The following is an 18,054-nucleotide window of genomic DNA, read 5'->3' on the forward strand; positions in this document are numbered from 1 at the left end:
CAAAGTTTGCAAAACCTAAGTTGGCAAAAAAAAAACAGTGAAAGGTAAAATGTGGTTTTTTGAGAAGGGATGGACCCTTTTCAAAAGGGTTTTATTAGTAAAAATTCTCAAAACTTTCATAGTAGAGGAATAATCCATAGCTAAAATTATGCTTTTTGCTTTATGCATGTGTGCAAATTCACCTGTGCACTTGGGTTTCAGTTCTAGTGCCCTCTGCTCATCTTCTTTGTGTCTGTCCACTACTGAGGGAGCTCATCTTGCACTGATCCATCTCAAACACTTCGTGCTTGCGTTGTGGCTTTTTTCCTGAGCTGCTGAAGCATAAAAATCTCTTCTAAATTGTGAAAAATTGTGTTGCACAGCTTCACTTGAAGCAAAGTAAAAATCATTGAGGGGGAAGTCTGAGCTGAGTTGAACTGTGCAAGAGATTTCTGGTGTGTTGATTTTTAGTGTTGCCTTTCCATGGTTTACCTGTGTCATTTTCATTGCACCATGTGCTGTGCTAGCCACAGAACACCACACCTGTTAAGTAAAGGATATCAGTGTATTTAACAGTTCACAGGAGACTTCCACAGCCTGTCCCCATCCCGCACAGCACACAGGTAGCCTAAAGGCTGAGGGTGTCAGGTGAGTGTGGGATGTCCTAGGGGTTTGTTTGCCTTATCTGGGATTCAGAGTTCAGGAAGGCAGACTTAGAGGCTTTGTTGGCTCCTGGTCCCAAAGCCTGCTGTCACCTTTGGGCAAATAGCAGAGATTCATGTAAATACTCCTATGGCATCTTGTTGCCAGGCTTAGGTAAAAGGCTCCTTCCTGAGCCAACTGGCTACCTCAGTAAGGCACAAACCTGGAATCTTCCTTTGCAAAGGGTGCTGGGGTTCTCAGAGCTGTGGGAGAGGTGGCACAGCCTGTGTGAGAGCAGAGATGGGTTCTGCCTGTGTCACTGAATGCCAGGAGCCCAGCTTGGCTTCAGATGGTGATCACTGTCACAGTCTTTCCCCTCTGTTCCCTATAAATGTCTGCTTTGAAACTGCATTCCACATGAGACTGTTCATGCTCCAAAGGTAATGTTAACAGTGAATTCTCAGTGACTTGACAGAAGTCATTGCTAGGGGAAAAAAGCCAGGAATATGTTCAAAGTACAAGGAAGACACAGGGGTGCTCAGGCTGCCCTGAATACCTGTTTGTTAGAAGGTGTGGACTTTGTTTGAAGTAACAGGGATCCAGCCTCATTGCCAGGCAGCTCTCAGCTGGCACAGTTGAGCCTCCATGGAGGCCTGAGCAGGGCTGGCTCTTAGTTGTGGGCACTGGGCAAAAGCAATTCCAGGTGCTGTGAGGCTGTGGGTGTTTTTCACTGACTCAGAGCACAGCCATCCCTCATGTTCTTGGCAGCTGACCTGTACAACAGGTAACCTGGGAAACCAGCACTTGCTTGTGCTCAGAGGAGTTAATGAGTCAGGCATTCAGGAGTCACTGTCCACACAGCAGTGTGCTATTGATACAAACAGAAGGGATCTGTGCTCCTGAGGCTGCCATTGTGAGCATTTACTGAGCAGATGCCCAGATAACAAGGGATCTGTATGAGCCAGTGCTTTAACTGGGTGTTACAGGACTCAGCCACGTCCATGGTGTATTCATGACAGGAAAATCTGCTGCAGCAGGATGTGGGGTTCGGAGTGAATACCTGTAATGTGTTTTCAGACAAGTGGAATTGTATAAAAAGCTTTAACTGTAACAAAAGCACGAGATGAGATCCTCTCATAATTAATGTGCACAACCAGGCAAAGCTGAGCTGCAAGTGTGGCTCCCTAGTTTCCTAACACAGGCCTGCTGAAATCAGCATTATTCCCATCTGAGCTCATGCAGAGGTTCTCCTTTTTGTGGGGGGAAAAAATGTAGGGGGAGAGGGGAGATGGGAAGTGTAGTTTATAAATTTTAGGCAGACAGACAGAAAACAGGTCTGAATTTCAACAGAAGGCAGTCATCCCACTGAAATGGATGGCATTTTGCAGCACACAGAGAGAGCCATCACTGTGCAGAGCTTTGGGGGCTTCCAAGAGCACAGATTAGTTTTGCTGTGGACAACAAATGCCCTTTCATGTTCTGTTTTGTGTATCCAGGTGGATTGCCTACGAGGGATGCAATTTCTTAGGCAAGCAGATTCTGCTGGAGCCCAGGGAGATTTCAAACTGGAGTGAACACAGTGGCTGGAAAGTGATTGGCTCCCTTCGTCCTGTGAAGCAGGTACTGCAAGACTGAGTGAGGAAAAGGGGTTTTTATGGACAGGGGTTTGTGCACAGGTATCAGCACATTAGGGTGTGTTGTACTCCTTAAATCAGGCCTAATGATGACAGCCAGAAGGACCCACTGAAGATTGCTGAAGCAGAAAATGCCTCTTGTAGCAGTTATTGAGATCTGTGTTAGGTTCCTAAAGGGAAATAATTTCCAGTTTCTTGGTGCCAAGTTTTGTTTTTCTGAATTGCATGTTCCGTGGATACTCTATTTTTACATTTTTGCCATATAACAATATAATGAGGAAACCAATTCCACACTGGCTTGTTTCATAATTAACATAAATGGAAACAAGAGCAAATTTTATTGTGCTGTAGCCTGGGTTTCCAAAAGAGGCAAAGCTCATGCAGTTCCCATCAGGTTTTCCCTCTCTGTCTCACCCCAGGTAAATCCAATTTCAGCCTCATTCAAAGATTCAGGTCTCTAAACCACAAAGAATAACTAAACTCTGTACTGATAGCGGGTTTTTTTATGGATGCTTGGTGGGAGAGAGGCCTTATTGTCTGTATCTCAGGGTTTGTTTTAATATGGAAAAAGAAGATGTAAAGCTCCCAGAAAAAAAAGCTGTGCTGGCATTGGGGTTCCAACAGAGCTGGCCTTTGTAACCCACTGCTTTTTATTTGCACTGAAATTAGTGAATAACAGAGCAAAAGCTTGAAACCTGCAGTAGCCCTGCAAAATCCTCTTCTTTTTTTGAGTAAACCAATAAACAGGGATACCAGGTCAGTGCCCTGTTTTCCATGTATGTTCAAAAACAATGGTGTATCTCTCTGCCATATATTCCAGTTAGTGAGGGCTGAAGTTGCTGGATATGTAACTCAGTAAGTTTTGTGTCCCAAGAATTAAAAGCTTATGGAGTACAGCCCCTTTACTGCCCTTGGAACGAGTGAAATGTGCTGAACCAGGCATATTTGCAGGTCACAGGAATTAGTTCTATAGCCATCATTACATTCTTTTGAAAAAAGACCTATCTACCATCGCTGTTTATAGCTGCCCATCTGCATGTGAAAAACCACTTACTGTGCTTCACATGCACGTTGGTTTCCAACCAAAACATTACTGAACATCCTCAACCGAGAACAAAAATTGAACTTTAGGCTTTAGAAGACTGATGGAGGGAAGGATGGTGGAGGGGAGGCCCTCTCACATCAATTTTCTTGATCTCTGTGTTGTCAATCTCCTCCCTCACCCCCTTGCAGCCAGCAGTGTACTTGAGGGTGAGGAACAGGGCCCAGGGCAAGTACCTGACCGTGGCTGGGAGCCTGGCAGACATCCGGGCGGCCTCGGTGTGCGCGGCCCCGCGCAGCCGCAGCGACTCCCAGCTCTGGCACTACTGCCGGGGCCTCCTCAAGTCCAAGGTGAGTTTCAGAGTGGTTTTCTACTAATGGTGCCCTTGATGGTCTGCTACTAATATTTAGAATGGTTTAACATTAAAGAAATGAAGTAACAAAGACCACCACCTTTGATCAAGCAGCTGGTCGGGTGTTGAATAATCTGTTCTTGGCTTGCTTCCCATGATTTACTGCCATACGTTCAGTGCCTGAGAGAAATCAGGCACAAAACTGAGGCTCTGTGGCCTGGATCTCACTGCTCTCCTCGTTTCTTAGGCCAACAATACCTGTCTGGATGTCATTGGGGGCAGAGACCTGCCTGGAGCCAAAGTCGCCCTCTGGACAGAACATGGGAGGGACAGGCAAAAGTGGAGATTCAACGAGGATGGAACCATCAGTTCATACCTCAGTGAGCAACTGGTGCTTGATATTAAAGGTATTTAAAAACAAAAACTCTCAAGCTCACAGGTTTTACATGTGTTTTTTGATTAAGGTTAACTTCCATAGTCCAGTTTTTTTTTTCCTTTTTTTTTTTTTTGGATTAAGATCAGAAACTGAATCCTACCTTTCCCATCCAGTTGCTTGCCAGAGGGACAAGAAACAGAAGGGCAGGGAGGAACCTTTCTCTTTTGATTCCAGGGGTTTATTTTGATCAGATCAACTGTTGTGCTTTGGGGAGTTAAATAGTGCAGATGGCAAGGAGAGCAAGTTACAGAAGACAAAGTTGTGAAGGACAATCAACCACTGAATAGCTCAGAAAGAGAAAAGGAGTTGAAAAAATAAGGCTGGTTAAAATTGTCATTGCTCAGTTGCAGAAACCAGGCCCCCTACCTCATGGAATTCCTATTTTTCAGCTGATTTTCCTACTTAGTCACACTTCTCAAAGATTGTGTACAATTTTTATGAGTATTTCTTTCTAAAGCTTTTCCTTCATGACTTTCTTTTGTTTTTAAGGAGGAAATTACTATGACAAGAATCACATCATTATGAATCAGCCAATAGAAAACAGACCTTCACAGAAATGGGATATTGAAATATTGTGAGTAAAATCCACCCCACAGATGGACTTTCTGTGGGCTACCAACATGTAGAGGAGAAAAAAGAACCCAACTACTGAAGTCACACACCACTGGAACCATAAGCAGCAACTCCTCTCTATTTTGCTTTGTGCCAAGCACCAGCTCCTAAAAGAACTGAATTTTGCACAAATCTGGAAGATGGGAGGTTGATCCAATGTCTCTGCAGGGAAGCTGATTCTGCAGAGGCTGCTCCTGTGAAAGTCACCATTACTTTTCCTCTGAAGTATGAAAGGTAAATGCAAAAAAGCAGGCAGAGGTTCTGCAGCATGGGAAGTGCAAGAGATAAGAGGGGAAAGGCTCTTCAGAAATGCTGTCTTTACCTTCCTCTCACACTGCTGGAAGCTCACTGAGGAGTGAATGCACTGATGAGCTTCAAGGAACTTGAGTTGGGCTTTTATGTCCCAAGTGAAACTGTTTAGGCTCCAAGCGCTCCTCTCATTAAAATGCAATTTATTTTGTTCATAAAGACACCTTTGAACTGGAATTCCAGCTCAGCATGTGAAATGAGGCAATACAGGGGCCTTCCACCCCCCAGGTGATACTGGTAAGCCTTTGTCTTCTCTGCTTTCAACAGCACCAAAACCAACTCACCTTGGCATGTATTTCCAAAGGTGCCAGCAGCCTGCACTCCAGGGCTGGCTTCATGGTCCCAGAGCAGCGTGGGGACATCAGGGTCACTGTGGCACCAAGGACAACTGATGGTCAGAGCTTGGAGTGCCAGGGCTCTCCTCCATTTCCACACTATGCAACCACAGCTATTGCTCCAACAGAGCCAGACCTCACTGACTGCAGGTGCTGCTTGGAAAGTTTTTCCTGGCTCAACCACAGACCCTTGGAAGGCTGTGATCACCTGACATGGAAGAGAAAGTCCCTCAACTCCCTGGCTTCAGCAGCACTAAATTAATTTTCATTGAAAATATATTTTTTCCAGCATTTGTACATTCAGGGTATGTATTTCTAGGACTATTTAAAGAGTTCAGGTTAGCTGAAGACAGATATTTGAGATTCCAAAAGCTATGCCAGCTGGGCACTCAAACAGGATCATCCCAACAAAGACATAACTCTAAGTTTGCCATAGAAATAAAATAAATGGATGTCTATTTTTGTATGAAATGGAGTTCTATATAGTACTATTTAAAAAAAATCTACTTGCACTTACTATTTTACATTCTAAAATTATCATAAATCTGCTGTTTGAGTAAGACCTTCACATGTATGTATATATTTTTTCAACTAAAGCACTTGTTAAGCTTTTTTCCATGTAAGTCAGTACATCAAGTGATCTGCATGTGACTTTCCATATGAAAATTTAAAAGCCTGTGTAAAAAGTTGTAGTTTTTAAATGAAGAATGACTAAATCATACTTGGTGTCTCAGTGTTACATAACAAAGTAAAGCAGGCTTTTGTACTTAAGAGACCTTGAATGTAAAATGCTAAAGCATGTATATTTTAAGTGTATAAAACTTTTCAGGAGAAACATTTTGCTGGTTGGATTCTTTTTAAACAAACTAAATAATAGTTTTCAGCAGATGTTGAGCACATTCCTGTAAAATATTTCTTTTCCGATGGCAAAAAAGGGGGATAAGTGTATTGACTATGTGGCTGTGCTGTTACATGAGATTGCACATTAAAAATCAATGAAGTAATAAAGTAACTGCACCAGACTCATCAAAACCCACTCAAGAGAATATTGAAGATATAGATTCCATCTACAGGCTTTTGGGTTACTTTCACTTGAAATTGGTGCTGGGGGAGGTAGAGGATAAGTATTATTGGTTTTTTATTCCAGGGATGGCAGCATCTGAGGGAAAAGGGGTTTTCTTGGGCAAAGTCTTCCCCCTGTGGGAATAGCACACGCAGCTTTTACCAGGAAGCTTTTGTTCTGTCAGGGCAATCAAAGAGATTTTCCTGCTGATGAACTTTACAAATATAAAAAACAAGTTAATGTTTTATGCCCAAGGTTTTGGAGCCTGTTCCATGTATAACTTTAGATGCTCCACATCCCAGCAGCTCTCCAGAGGGAAGGGGACACCACAGCACTGGGGGTACTGAGGAGTGACTTCATGCAGCCCCAGACCTGGAGCTCTGCCTCACTTACCTGTTTTTCCCCATGCCCATTTTCCCAGAAGTGTGGAATAACAGCTAACGTTTGGCACCAGAAAGTAGCCAAGATACTGCAATGCTTTGTTAGCAGTACAAACCAGAGGCTGGATGGATTTAAAAAAAAAACCTAATTTAATAAACCTTGGTCTCAAGAGATGCCTAATAGCCAGGAGCAGCTAATTCGCAAAAGCATCAGAGAACTTCAATCAGACATTCAGTCCAGAGTGACAAGGCAAGGTTTTCTTTCTCTGCATCTGAGGTAAGGTTAAGCTCTTTAACAGTAACAGTGCTGCTACTCCAGATCTGCTTCAGTGCATCCAAGTATGACAAGGGGAACCGCAGCCCGTGAGTCTGCTGGGGAAAAGGAGACAGAAAAAACCCCTCAGCAAAGTGCAGTGACTTTATTACACACCCCTGTGTGAGGCTGTGGGGAGGGAGCAGCAGGAATGTGCTCAATTCCCACAGCACACTCCTGTTCATGGGAAGCAGATCCCAAAAGACAGAGTTTTATCCAGAGCTATTTTACTTAGAGGTAACTCTTCCATGCTGTAGCACATTTTACAAGGTAGGGATGTTTATGGCACACATGACATCCTCCTGCGATTTCCACATAGAAGAAAAAGAAAAAAATTTAAGTTTACCCTCTTGCTAACCCTACCCATTATTTTAGCAAGGTCACAGAGCTTTATTTGTAGCTGACAAATGCAGTCTTTGGGCACAGAAGCACACAGGACCTTCATTCCCAAACTCTTTTTTAATGGCAGGAAGAAAGATCCTGGGATATGTATGTGCAGCTCAGGTACCAGTGTCCAGCCTCAGCTCTAAAGGAGCAGTGAGAATTACCCCAAAAGGAAAATAACAGCCTTGCAGCAATGGCCAAGCCAAGGCCAGGCTGTGCTCTGTTCTGCCTCTTTGGTGGAGTTGTGCAGACCTGAATTATATTTTAGAAGAGTGAGTTCTTTACTCCCAGTGCTGACCTGCCCCAGGCTGAAGGGAGCAGCCCTACACAGGGTGTTCCAGTGCCTACAGGAGCTAACACAGGTTTAACATGACAGAAATGAGGTGCAGTGATCCCTGTGGAATGTATGCTACATCTGCAGCAGCCTCCAACAGGACCTGCTGAAGGACACACAAGTGAGAGAAGCTTTTAGTTGCTCCAGCAGCTTTGCTAACTGGGCCACAGGGCATGCACAAGATATCCCATTAGCATCTCAAATGTTTAATTAAGCATGAGATCACATTACTTAGTTCTACTATTCACTGCCTGCGTTGCAGATTCAGCTCATCCTGGTACTCTGGAAATGGGCTGAAAAACTCTGGGTGCTGAAGAACACAGGCAAACCCACAGTGGCAAGAAAAATTTTGGGATGTGTTTGCAGCAACAAACCTGTGCCAGGCCATGCTCACTGGCAGTGTCATCCTCTGTCCCCATCATATGAGTTTCTCTCCTGTTCTTTAAAGAATGATACACATAAACCATCTCCTTGCGAATTTCATCCTAAAAGACAGCAGGAAGAAAATGGTCACAGGTGATCCTCACACTCACCTCACTCCAGTGCCAGCTCCTTAATTCCAGAGGCCACTGTTACAGCAAGGAAAGCAAGTCACCTTCTCAACTGAAGGACCAAGAGCCACCTCCCACAGCAAGAAGGGACTCTCCAAAACACCTCTGAAAATTTATTTACAACTTTCTGCCTTAAAACTGACCCTGCTGGAGTCACAGGACTAATGCTGTGTAGAAAACAGGCCATTTTAGGCACCTCTCTTAAAAAGTCTTAATGAACAGGTGTGCATCAATAAATTGCCAGTCTGAGACTGATCTGTCTTTTAAAAATCACATGCCCATTATCAATCCTTGGTCAAGGTTGTGCAAATCAGTTGCAAAAAAACTGGAGAAAAAAGTTTCCAAACCCTACACAGTCTCACAGCAATATGGACACAAATAAAATGGGGGAGAAAAATCAGAAAGTTCTGGGTTTTTTTTTTTTTTTGGAGGAACACATTCCACTCATAAAGAAAACAAACAAACAAACAAAAAACAACCACAGGAAAAAAACAACAACAACAAAAAACCAAAAAACCTTTTACACAATAATCCATCCTCTGTATGTGTTTTCCCTCCCCCATTTGTTTAAAAAATTAAGGTAACTAAAAAGCACTTCTACAATTTCATACTAATAAAACCTCACAGATGAGCAGCAGAGTAAACACACAATGATGCAAAATGCCAATATCTATGCTGTGGAACAATTGATAAGTGCCACTGCCACCCACTCAGGTACAGAGATAACTCAGTAGTGAAGACTCAATGCAACCAAGAGATTTCCTTCTCTTCAAAAATCCTAATTTTATAACTTCATGTTCTTAAATAAAAACTTTTTTTCAAAATTCTGTTATTGAGAGCTGTAGAGGCCATTTTAGCCACTGTAATGACCTACCCCACATGATTCAGATAAAAGCCATGCAGAATCACAGACAATTTAATTCTGTACCTCCCTCCAAAAGGCTGGAATGTGCTCAGCAAACAGCCCCAGGATCTCCTAACAGCAATAATGGGATGCAGGATCCAACCAAGCAGAACTATACAACCCTTTTAGCACAACAGAGCAACAATTCATGTGCCTCCCATCCCACTCACCACCCCAGGCATGCAAGGGGGGCTTCTTATACTTACACCATTCTCTTGATCTGGTTCCACAGTGATGATAGCATGGTCTCTAAACTGCAGTCTGATTTTGCTATCTATTTTTGGCAATTTCCCACCTAAGAAGAATAAATTCTCCCTTAGAAAAGGAAGAAAACCAGACATGATACAAATTGAGCCCCCTGTGCGTTACCCATTCTACCATAACAAGAGTTTTTATTAACCTGTGTTTCCACAGCCATGAGTTCTCAAACTTGTGTTGGAAAGAGAAATGAGAAAGATTTTTTAATTCTAGGATAACCTTAATTTCAGTCTAAGGGAAACAGGTCATCTCTTCTAGCAGACCCTGGGAACTGACCAAGAGAGGTGTGCAAACACACACAGAGAGCCAAGCACCACAGAAAGCTGGGCCTAGACTGTGATCTTGGCCTGCCTTGAAATGCTTCAAGTTTTAAGAGGCAGACTCAGGCACCACCATCACATCAGCCATTTTTGGGAAGATCAAACTCTACCTGGAGTCAAAGGATCAGAGTCACATCCCAAGCACGGTGGCAACCGGTGCGTGATGAAATCCTTCTTCATGTCGGATGATCTCAGCTCCCTGGAGTTCTCCAGACTGTCTGCAAGCCTTCTCAGAAGGCTGCTCAGCTTTTTGGTGCAGTCAGCTGTGTTCACCTGCTAAACATCCACAAAGGATTCAAGCTGAACAGATCAGCCTAAAGCAGTGCAGCAAAGCAGTGAAAATCTGGACACTTGTCTTTTATCTTTGCTCAGTCCCAAACCAAGCTTTGTTTCTTTTACACATTCCCCACGAGCTGTTCACATATCAAAGCTGAAGCAGCAGGACAGGACCACCACAAGGAAGTTCCACAACAATTCACAGCTTTACTGACTTAAAGATTGAGAAGCTTGGCCTGACAGAACTTTTTCTGCCTGACAGACCACCTGGATGCACCATTATTCCCTGTGTCCCACCTACACTAACCATGAGCAGTTGCCTTGGAATGCTTGTCCTCAGTGCCACGTCCTCTTTTGCTGTATCAAACACCAGGCCAGGAATTACATCCAATAAGAAATCTCCCCAAGAGCTGAAGGACAGGAAGAAGAAAAAACATTATTGAAACAGTTCACTGAAACAAAACACACACCCTACTTTTTGTTCCTAACTAGTGTTAACATATAGAACAATTATTATAGTCTCCTTGGGTTTTTTTATCATGTCTACTCAAATGATTCATTGTCTGCCACCAAGTGGGAAGAAAGAACTCTGGCCAATAAAAGGAATTGGACATTCACTTCTTAGTGCTTCTCTTGCCCCCAGTTTCTACCTGCCAGCAAATGCCTTCAGCTACCCACTGCTTTTCCAAACTGTCCTGCTTATCCCACACGTGCACACCTCTCTGCCTGCTGGGATCTGGTCCAGACAAACTCTGCTTCAACAGAGATGCCCCATTTGTCTTGGTGCCTAAAAATACCTGCAAATGCCATCTCCACAGCTATTTTCAAATTCTATTCAACTTTCCAAGGAAATATTTCCACATCATACTTCCATCTACAAGCCAAATCAAAACACCAGGACTGCTGCTTATTATACCTACACTTGCTGACAGCAGGGCCAGAGGAAGGCTCTTACACTTCATTGCCAATAACCTTAATGGATGATGATTCCACTTTTTAACTTTGGAAGAAGAGCAGTCTTGAAGCTTTTGCTGCTCTCTGCTCAGCCATGGCAGACATCCCCAGGGAATGTGCTCCTGACAAGTCACGCACTGGACTGGCCCTGGGCTGGGGCAGCCATGGAGAAACTGCACTGACACCACACAAGGCTGCAGATCTCCAGCAATCCCATTACAAGGAGCTGAATCCTTGGCTTCCCAGCACTGCTTGGCCAATAAATCCATACAGATCCAGCTGGACAAACTCTGCTGTGCACAGAAGAGTGAGCAGCAGCACTGACACCCGGGGCTTCCACAGCAGCACAGCTGGTGGTTAGAGATTGATCTCACAGTTATCTAAAATATGCCCAGACTTGTTCTGCCCTGTTTTGCAGCTAACAGAAATCCTTCCCAATTCCTAAGTCAGGCCAATAACTCCAAGCCCAGCACTGAGACCTGACAAAGTGGCAGCAGCAGCATTTTCACCTGTGTGATAACAATGTTTCCATGGAGGGGACAAGGACCTGACCTGTGTCAAAAAAAATCTCACTCTCATGCATGGGGTAGAAAATGAAAAACACAGACTAGCAGAGAGTATTAGCATGGAAGAATTTCTCTGAAGAGGTGTGGGTGACCATCAAATACAGGAGGAAACCTGATGAAAGGAATAACCCATGGTTCTTTATCTGGATTATGATATGAACAGCAACTTCAGCCACTGGTGAGGGGTTTTTTAAAGACAACACTGAGTTTGCAGATGTAACATTATCTTCCACATTAAAGTCTCCAGCTGGTAAATAATAAATAAAGCAATTAAAAAGCAATCAAGCTTGCTGCTTGAAAACCTGGCAAAGAGGCTGCTTCAAATAATAATGGTCTCACTCCCCTCCTTCTCCCAAACCCCAAAACTTCAATTACTGCTACTTCAACATTTAGATTCTGTCCCTAACAGCAGGGCACCTGTGTAATAGTGGGGTATCTACCCATATTCCATGTCACCACACCTCTGGGGGGAAGCTGACATGCCCTATCCCTGTGATACCCACAGGAAAACAAACCACACAAGGGCTGAATGAGATGAACACAGGAAAGACTCAAGCAGAGCTCATTACAAGGTTATTTCTTTAAGAAACAGGACATCACTTCTTTGAAACACCAGCTTCAGGTCTGTACAACTCACACACATCATCTGGCAGAGGAAAGCCATAAAAAACAAGAAATAAAGAGGAATTACTTGTTTTGGTAGGTGCTGATGGTCACGTGTGTTGAATGGGAGATCCCATGAGGAGTGTCAGCCTGGTGAATAGTCCCTCTTGGGAAGTACAGTAAGTCACCTGGCTGAAGGAAAATGAACGAGAATTGATACATTTAGGCCACTTGGTCAAACCTTACTGTAGCCCAGAGGAAATAACCCTGAGCAGACAGACTGACAATATATATTCTTTAAAAATCACAAAACTGAGCAATTTTCCAATGTACACTTTAATAACATAAAGCACTCAAAGCCTGAAGTCCAACACCTCAAACTTTCCAACCTACTGTCAATATTTGCTCTGCACCTGTCTGCAAACACAAACTTTTAACATGACAGAACATGCACAGTCCTGCTGAGCTGCAGGAAGGGGACAAAGAATCAGCTGAGATGAATCTGCTGGTAATTCAGTGCCTGGGAATTTGGTCAGATCATATCAAAAGAAAAGTCAAATAGTCTGAAAATTTTGGTTAAAACACTTAAAAAAACAAGTAGAACCTTCCTCCTCCCTTATCTTCTCACCTATGTAAATGAAATATCGCCACAGAGAATAATAGAGAACAGGGAAGTTGAGACAAGAAAGAAGTACAAAGCACATGAAATTGCCTCCACAAAGGAAAAATCAGTTTACTCATGGCTTGTCCTATAAACACCAGCACAAAGAGAAAGTTCATAAAGCAACAGTGATGAAATCTGATTCCATTTTAACCTTATGGTCCTTAAACTTGGTCACATCAGCTACTTCTAAGAGCCTACCAAGCATGATTAGTTTGCTACCACAGCCCAGCCCACCTGAAGCAATAAGATTACAATACCTTTAGCAGGAATTCATGTGTGGGACTCCCAATCCTCTCTTCTGGCTCAACGTTGTACTCCCGAGCCAAAGGCACTGTTGGTTTGTAGAGCCTCCAGTGCTTCTCTCCTTCCAGCTGGAGGATGAACACCTGCAAAAGACCATGAATTCAAATTTCCTGGGGGGCCTAAGGAGGCCCTGCTGCCCCTCACACATCCAGCTCATCAGGTATTTTAATTTATCCTCTGACTTGCCAAGTCTGTGGAACCAAGCCAGAACCAGGGACAGAAATCCTGGCAGAGGTTGCTTTTCTGACAAATACAGGTTTTCCCCTTCCCTGCCCTCAGCTACTGCACAGCAAATACAATTCCTTTCACATCACCTTGTAGCTATTTAAATGCAGAAATTTACATTTGAACTAAAGTCTTGTATTCTATTTAGAGACAACAGAGAAAAGAGTTGTGAAGTGTGATCTGTTTTATCCTGAATTTCAAAATCCCTGTTCCTCTCCAGTCACTTAAACTTGGCCATTACTATGAGTACAAAACATATAAGGAAACACTTGCAAATAATTACCCTAAGTTTTCAGTGGAAAACCAGAACTCTTTCTAGAATGTTTATTGTGGGGGAGAGGTGGAAGCACACACACACACACACAGAGGCATCCACTGCCAGGAGCCCACAAAGGGTCACACAGACAAGGTGGTGTTGTCCTACCTCAACATCATCGTAGTGAGGGGGAAGGCCCTGAGACCCCTGGGGAGTGATGTAAACATTGGAGCCCACCAGGGACCCAAAGTAACACTCCAGCTTCTCCTGAATCTTCCACAGCTCCTCCTATTAAAAAAAAAAAAAAAAAAAAAATTGCTGTTAGTACTGAAGAGCTCAGGGGCAAGCCTGGCTGCCACTGGCCCATCACTGGGGAAGATTGGTGACATCCCCACAGGAACACACAGCCTGGGAAGCAGCTTCTCCTCAAGGCAAGCATTGCACTAGCAAAGGAGATCTGCCATGAAAATAATGGGTAAGACAAGAACTCTTGGAGCCTCAAGAGAAGAGCACTGATGTTTGCTCTCTTCCCTGTACCAACTTCAGGCTGCAAAACCAGGCAAAAAAGAGCCTGAACAGAATAAACCACCCTCATCTCATCAAACAGGGAATAACACAAAAATTAGACACATTTTACAAGTGACTCCAATTGTTTATACTCAAGCACAGACTTACTCATTCATACCTAACATGGGACAGGGAAACATCAGGAGATGCCAACCACTGAGATCAGTGACACTACTCGTGGGACTCAGCTGTGTATTTGGGTCCTTATTTAGGCCTTAGACTGTGCTGACACCTTGGGACAAAAAAGGACTGCCTAAATCAAAGTACCTATAAGTATCCAAGTCCTTTACAACAGTGCAGCACCACTGTCTCCTTCCCATGCACAAAGACTGAGGACACTCAGCTAAAATGGGGTGGTCACTTCTATGGTGAAATACAATGCAATTCCATTGGCAAGAATGGTGGAGTGTCCTGGAAGTACTTGACATGGTTTCACTCCTCATCCTTGATTAAAGGGCAGTGGTACAAAAAACCCTGTTTGCACAAGGAAAAAGTGGGGGAGATAATTTAAGCACAGATGCCTGATCATCATATATGCATTTAAAAAGCACACTTAATATTACAGAAAAACATTACAGCACGGATCAGAGCTTACTCTAACTGCAGAGCACTGAAACATGATGAGCAGTGCAAAGTGTAAACTGTGTTTTATACAGTTCATGTAAAGATTGAAGCAGGTCATCAATGCCAACCTTCCCTGGGGACAGATATGAAGCCATGTCTAGTGCCACTCAGCAAAAACCACACCACATTATAAAGCAAGCATTAACTGCATTAATTACAATTAAACAATCCCACCTTAAATCTCTGAGGTTGATGAAACTGTATTGTTGCCTTCTTCTGGTCAAAATCCTTCTTCAGCTGCATGTAATTCACTCTACCTTCTTTATTTAAAACCTTCTTTTTCCCATTGACACACCTGCAGACATTCACATCTCGCCCATAGTACAGGCCCTGCCTGCACAGCTCCTTCAAGTGGGACAGCTGGAACAGGGACTGGTAGTAAGCAGCCACCAGGACATCATTTCTCTGAACAAGCAGCGGCTTCTGCTCCCAGTAGTCCCTGAAAAACTCCTCTTCCTCGATGGGAGAGATCAGGCTCCTGAAGAGGCTGTCTGGGCTCTCAAAACTCAGGACTGATGGAGAAGCAGCTGTGTCCAGCTTGGGCTTTTTGCTCTGAGCCTGTGTTTCCTTTGCCACATCTGCAATCTTCCCTCCCTTCTTGGGCATCTTCCTGTCCAAGGGGAGAGAAACCCAGAACAATCAGCAAAGCACAACCTCAGGAGATCACAGGCCCAGGGCAGCAGCTCTTGCCCTACCCAGGGGGATATCACAGTATATTGGGCACAGCTGTGGCTTCAGGGGCTCACTAATTGCTCCCAGCAGGCCCCAGCCTTCTCCCAAACCTCAGCAAATTCCAAAGGGCTCTGCTGGGAGCCACTGTTCACAGGAGCTCACACCCCACAGCTGAGGTAAGAACATGTTAAAGAATATGTGATGGAACCCAATGGATCACTACCAGTGCAGGAACCCACCCACACAAAGAACCTGTGGGCAAGTGGACATGTAGCAAGAGCTGCAAATTATTTTTCAAAAAATCAACTCAGCTTTCAGAGATTGAGTGGCAATATGCAGAGCAAGGTGGAGAGAGGGGGCAGGATCAGAAACTGGTATTCTTATTACACTGCCTTCAACAGTAACAGTTTACAAAAGAGGGAACATTGTTAGGCCTTTCTGGTGATGCTATGTAATTACTAAATCTACAAGCCTGAAACTTGTAAAATGTACCACTTTAAAAACCAAAATGTCAAGATTCTGCTTTGATTTCTGCCAAGCTGTCAAACTTTGTGGTTTATGTAGAATAAAAATAATTCTTTCATACAAGTACAGATATTTAATTATAAAGCTGAAAATCATTTACTTTGTTTTTCCACAGTATGTTGTATAGAATTATGCAAGAACAAAAAAGTCAATTCACAAATTGTTTAGCTGCCAAGTTCTCAGGAAAGTTAAGGCACAAATCAAGTTAGCAGTAGGTCTAAATCATGTGCAGACAGACTTGCCTGGAGTCTGCTCCAGCATTTCCTCCCCCAGAGCAGCAGCAGAAGCCTGCCTGGGGAGCTGAGCTAAGCATCCTGAGGATGAGCCAGCCCCAAGCCCTGGAGCAGCAGAGCCTGGCAGCCAGCTCTGGGCTGGCCAACCCAAAGTGACTCTGGGCACGTCTGAGCAAGTCTGAGAAGCCAACCCATGAGGAGTCAGAACATGCTGATGCTTTCAGTGTCGAGTAAAATTGCACCTTTACTCCCAAAAGCAAACACTATCAATGTACTGAGATGCTTTTGCCTGCACAGATCCCTTATCCTGAAACCTAAACTCCACTTGTGGGTGGTATTTCCAAGCAGCAGGAAGTTCTCCTGTGCAGCAGAACACCCTGCTGATCCCCCAGCTCCTGGGCAATGCTTCACCAGCAGCTCCTGGAGCAGCCTGTCCCTCAATAGTAATCTGTGGTCACCTCAGTCCTGCAGGAGGGAATTCACATCATCACCTGCCCAGCAGGATGGACATTCCCAGCTGCAGAAAGCCACTGTTCTACATGAGGCAAGGAATGCTTAAAAAAATTAAAGACTGAAAATTAGTCCCTGGTTGGCAGCAAGATCTGAGGATGCTGCTGGCATTAGGATCTAAAACTGGCGCTCCCCAAATGTCAGGAAAACAAATGCAACCAACTCTGAATTGATGGTTTTGAATTGCAGACCTAAAGCCATCATTTCAACCTCTTAGCTCACTCAGATTGATCTAATGAAGTTAAATTCACATATGTACTGTTCACAGAACTCAGCTTCATTCACACCATGTGCTTCTCTGCAGTGCTTTGTTATTTATTACAGCTGCAAACCAAGGACTGGTTTGGGCTGGAAGAGATCATCTGGCACAAACCCCCTGCCACGGGCAGGGACATCTCCCACTCGATCTATTTGGTCAAAGCCTTATTCAACCTGGCCTTCAACACCTCCAGGGATGGGACAGCCACAACTTCTCTGGGCAAGCTGTCAGGGCCTCACTACCCTCGCCAGAAAAAATCCTCCCTTATATCTAATCTAAACCTACCCCCTTACAATGTAAAACCTTTCACCCTTGTCCTGCTGCTACAGAGCCTGGTAAAAAGTCCTTTCTCTGTCTCTCTTACAGCACTGAAGTACTGAAAGGCTGCAAAAATATGCCTGAAGTGCCTGCTGAACCAGTCCAGCCCTCTCAGCCCCTGCTCACAGCAGAGGTGCTGCAGCTCTCTGATCATTTTGGTGGCATCCTCTGGATTCGCTCCAACAGCTCCCGGTCCTTCCCGTGCTGGGGACCCCGGAGCTGGGCGCAGCTCTCCGGGTGGGGTCTCACGGGGCAGAATCCCCACCCTCCCTCCCTCCGGCCACGCTGCTCTGGGAGCAGCCCAGCACACGATCCAGGACACGATCCGGGCGCTGCCAGCGCGCATGGCCGGCCCCGGTCCCGTTCTTCACCTCCCGCACCCCCGGCGGCTCCGGGAACACGCGGTGGCTCCGGGGACACGCGGTGGCTCCGGGGACACGCGGTGGCTCTGGGGGCAGGCGGCCCCGCCTCCCTCCCCTTCCGTCCCCTCCCCGCACTCACCCCGCGGGCGGCAGGGAGGGGATGGGTCCGGCCGGAGCGGAGCGGGCTGTCCCCCCGCCGCAGGATGTGCCCGCTGGAAGCGGGGGGCGGTCGCTGCCGCGCTGGGTGTCACGGGAGGAGACGCTTCCGGGCGGCCAGGAGGAAATGCAG

At 44.9% G+C, this 18,054-nt stretch overlaps 2 protein-coding genes across 6 annotated transcripts in view; one reads left to right on the forward strand and one right to left on the reverse strand.

The window, feature by feature from the left end:
- The window catches only part of CRYBG3 (crystallin beta-gamma domain containing 3), an 81,619-nt gene extending 75,266 nt beyond the window's left edge, over positions 1–6,353 (forward strand). For all 3 annotated transcript variants that reach the window (XM_059872060.1, XM_059872044.1, XM_059872052.1), the window contains 4 exons: positions 2,118–2,241; positions 3,489–3,647; positions 3,897–4,056; positions 4,575–6,353. In XM_059872060.1, coding sequence (XP_059728043.1) covers positions 2,118–2,241; positions 3,489–3,647; positions 3,897–4,056; positions 4,575–4,663 — 532 coding nt within the window. In that variant the 3' untranslated portion in view covers positions 4,664–6,353. The remainder of the gene's footprint in view (positions 1–2,117; positions 2,242–3,488; positions 3,648–3,896; positions 4,057–4,574) is intronic.
- A 558-nt stretch (positions 6,354–6,911) lies between these two features.
- RIOX2 (ribosomal oxygenase 2) lies at positions 6,912–18,053 on the reverse strand. Of its 3 annotated transcripts, none has more exons than XM_059872088.1 (10): positions 17,905–18,053; positions 15,061–15,496; positions 13,864–13,983; positions 13,169–13,297; positions 12,336–12,439; positions 10,432–10,534; positions 9,959–10,124; positions 9,477–9,565; positions 8,190–8,300; positions 6,912–7,153 (listed from the first exon to the last, which is right to left on the reverse strand). In XM_059872088.1, exons 2-10 carry the CDS (start codon positions 15,490–15,492, stop codon positions 6,995–6,997), a joined length of 1,413 nt encoding a protein of 470 aa, XP_059728071.1. In that variant the 5' UTR covers positions 15,493–15,496; positions 17,905–18,053; the 3' UTR covers positions 6,912–6,994. The 3 variants fall into 3 exon arrangements, with proteins under 3 accessions (XP_059728071.1, XP_059728055.1, XP_059728064.1); XM_059872072.1 differs by having other exon boundaries at positions 6,912–7,156; XM_059872081.1 differs by lacking the exon at positions 17,905–18,053 and adding an exon at positions 17,775–17,881 and having other exon boundaries at positions 6,912–7,156.
- Between the last annotated feature and the right edge of the window lies 1 nt (position 18,054).

Source organism: Haemorhous mexicanus, chromosome 2, assembly GCF_027477595.1.
Source record: "Haemorhous mexicanus isolate bHaeMex1 chromosome 2, bHaeMex1.pri, whole genome shotgun sequence".
In the NCBI taxonomy this organism is placed as follows: domain Eukaryota; kingdom Metazoa; phylum Chordata; class Aves; order Passeriformes; family Fringillidae; genus Haemorhous; species Haemorhous mexicanus.

What these genes read in the sequence shown, in the direction of transcription:
- RIOX2 (XM_059872072.1), bottom strand. Translation starts at nt 15,492, where the DNA reads ATGCCCAAGAAGGGAGGGAAGATTGCAGATGTGGCAAAGGAAACACAG. An exon ending in CACATGAATTCCTGCTAAAG is followed by an intron (nt 12,440 to 13,168) that starts GTATTGTAATCT and finishes ATTTTCCTTCAG; the next exon opens with CCAGGTGACTTACTGTACTT. An exon ending in TTCCAAGGCAACTGCTCATG is followed by an intron (nt 10,125 to 10,431) that starts GTTAGTGTAGGT and finishes GTGGATGTTTAG; the next exon opens with CAGGTGAACACAGCTGACTG.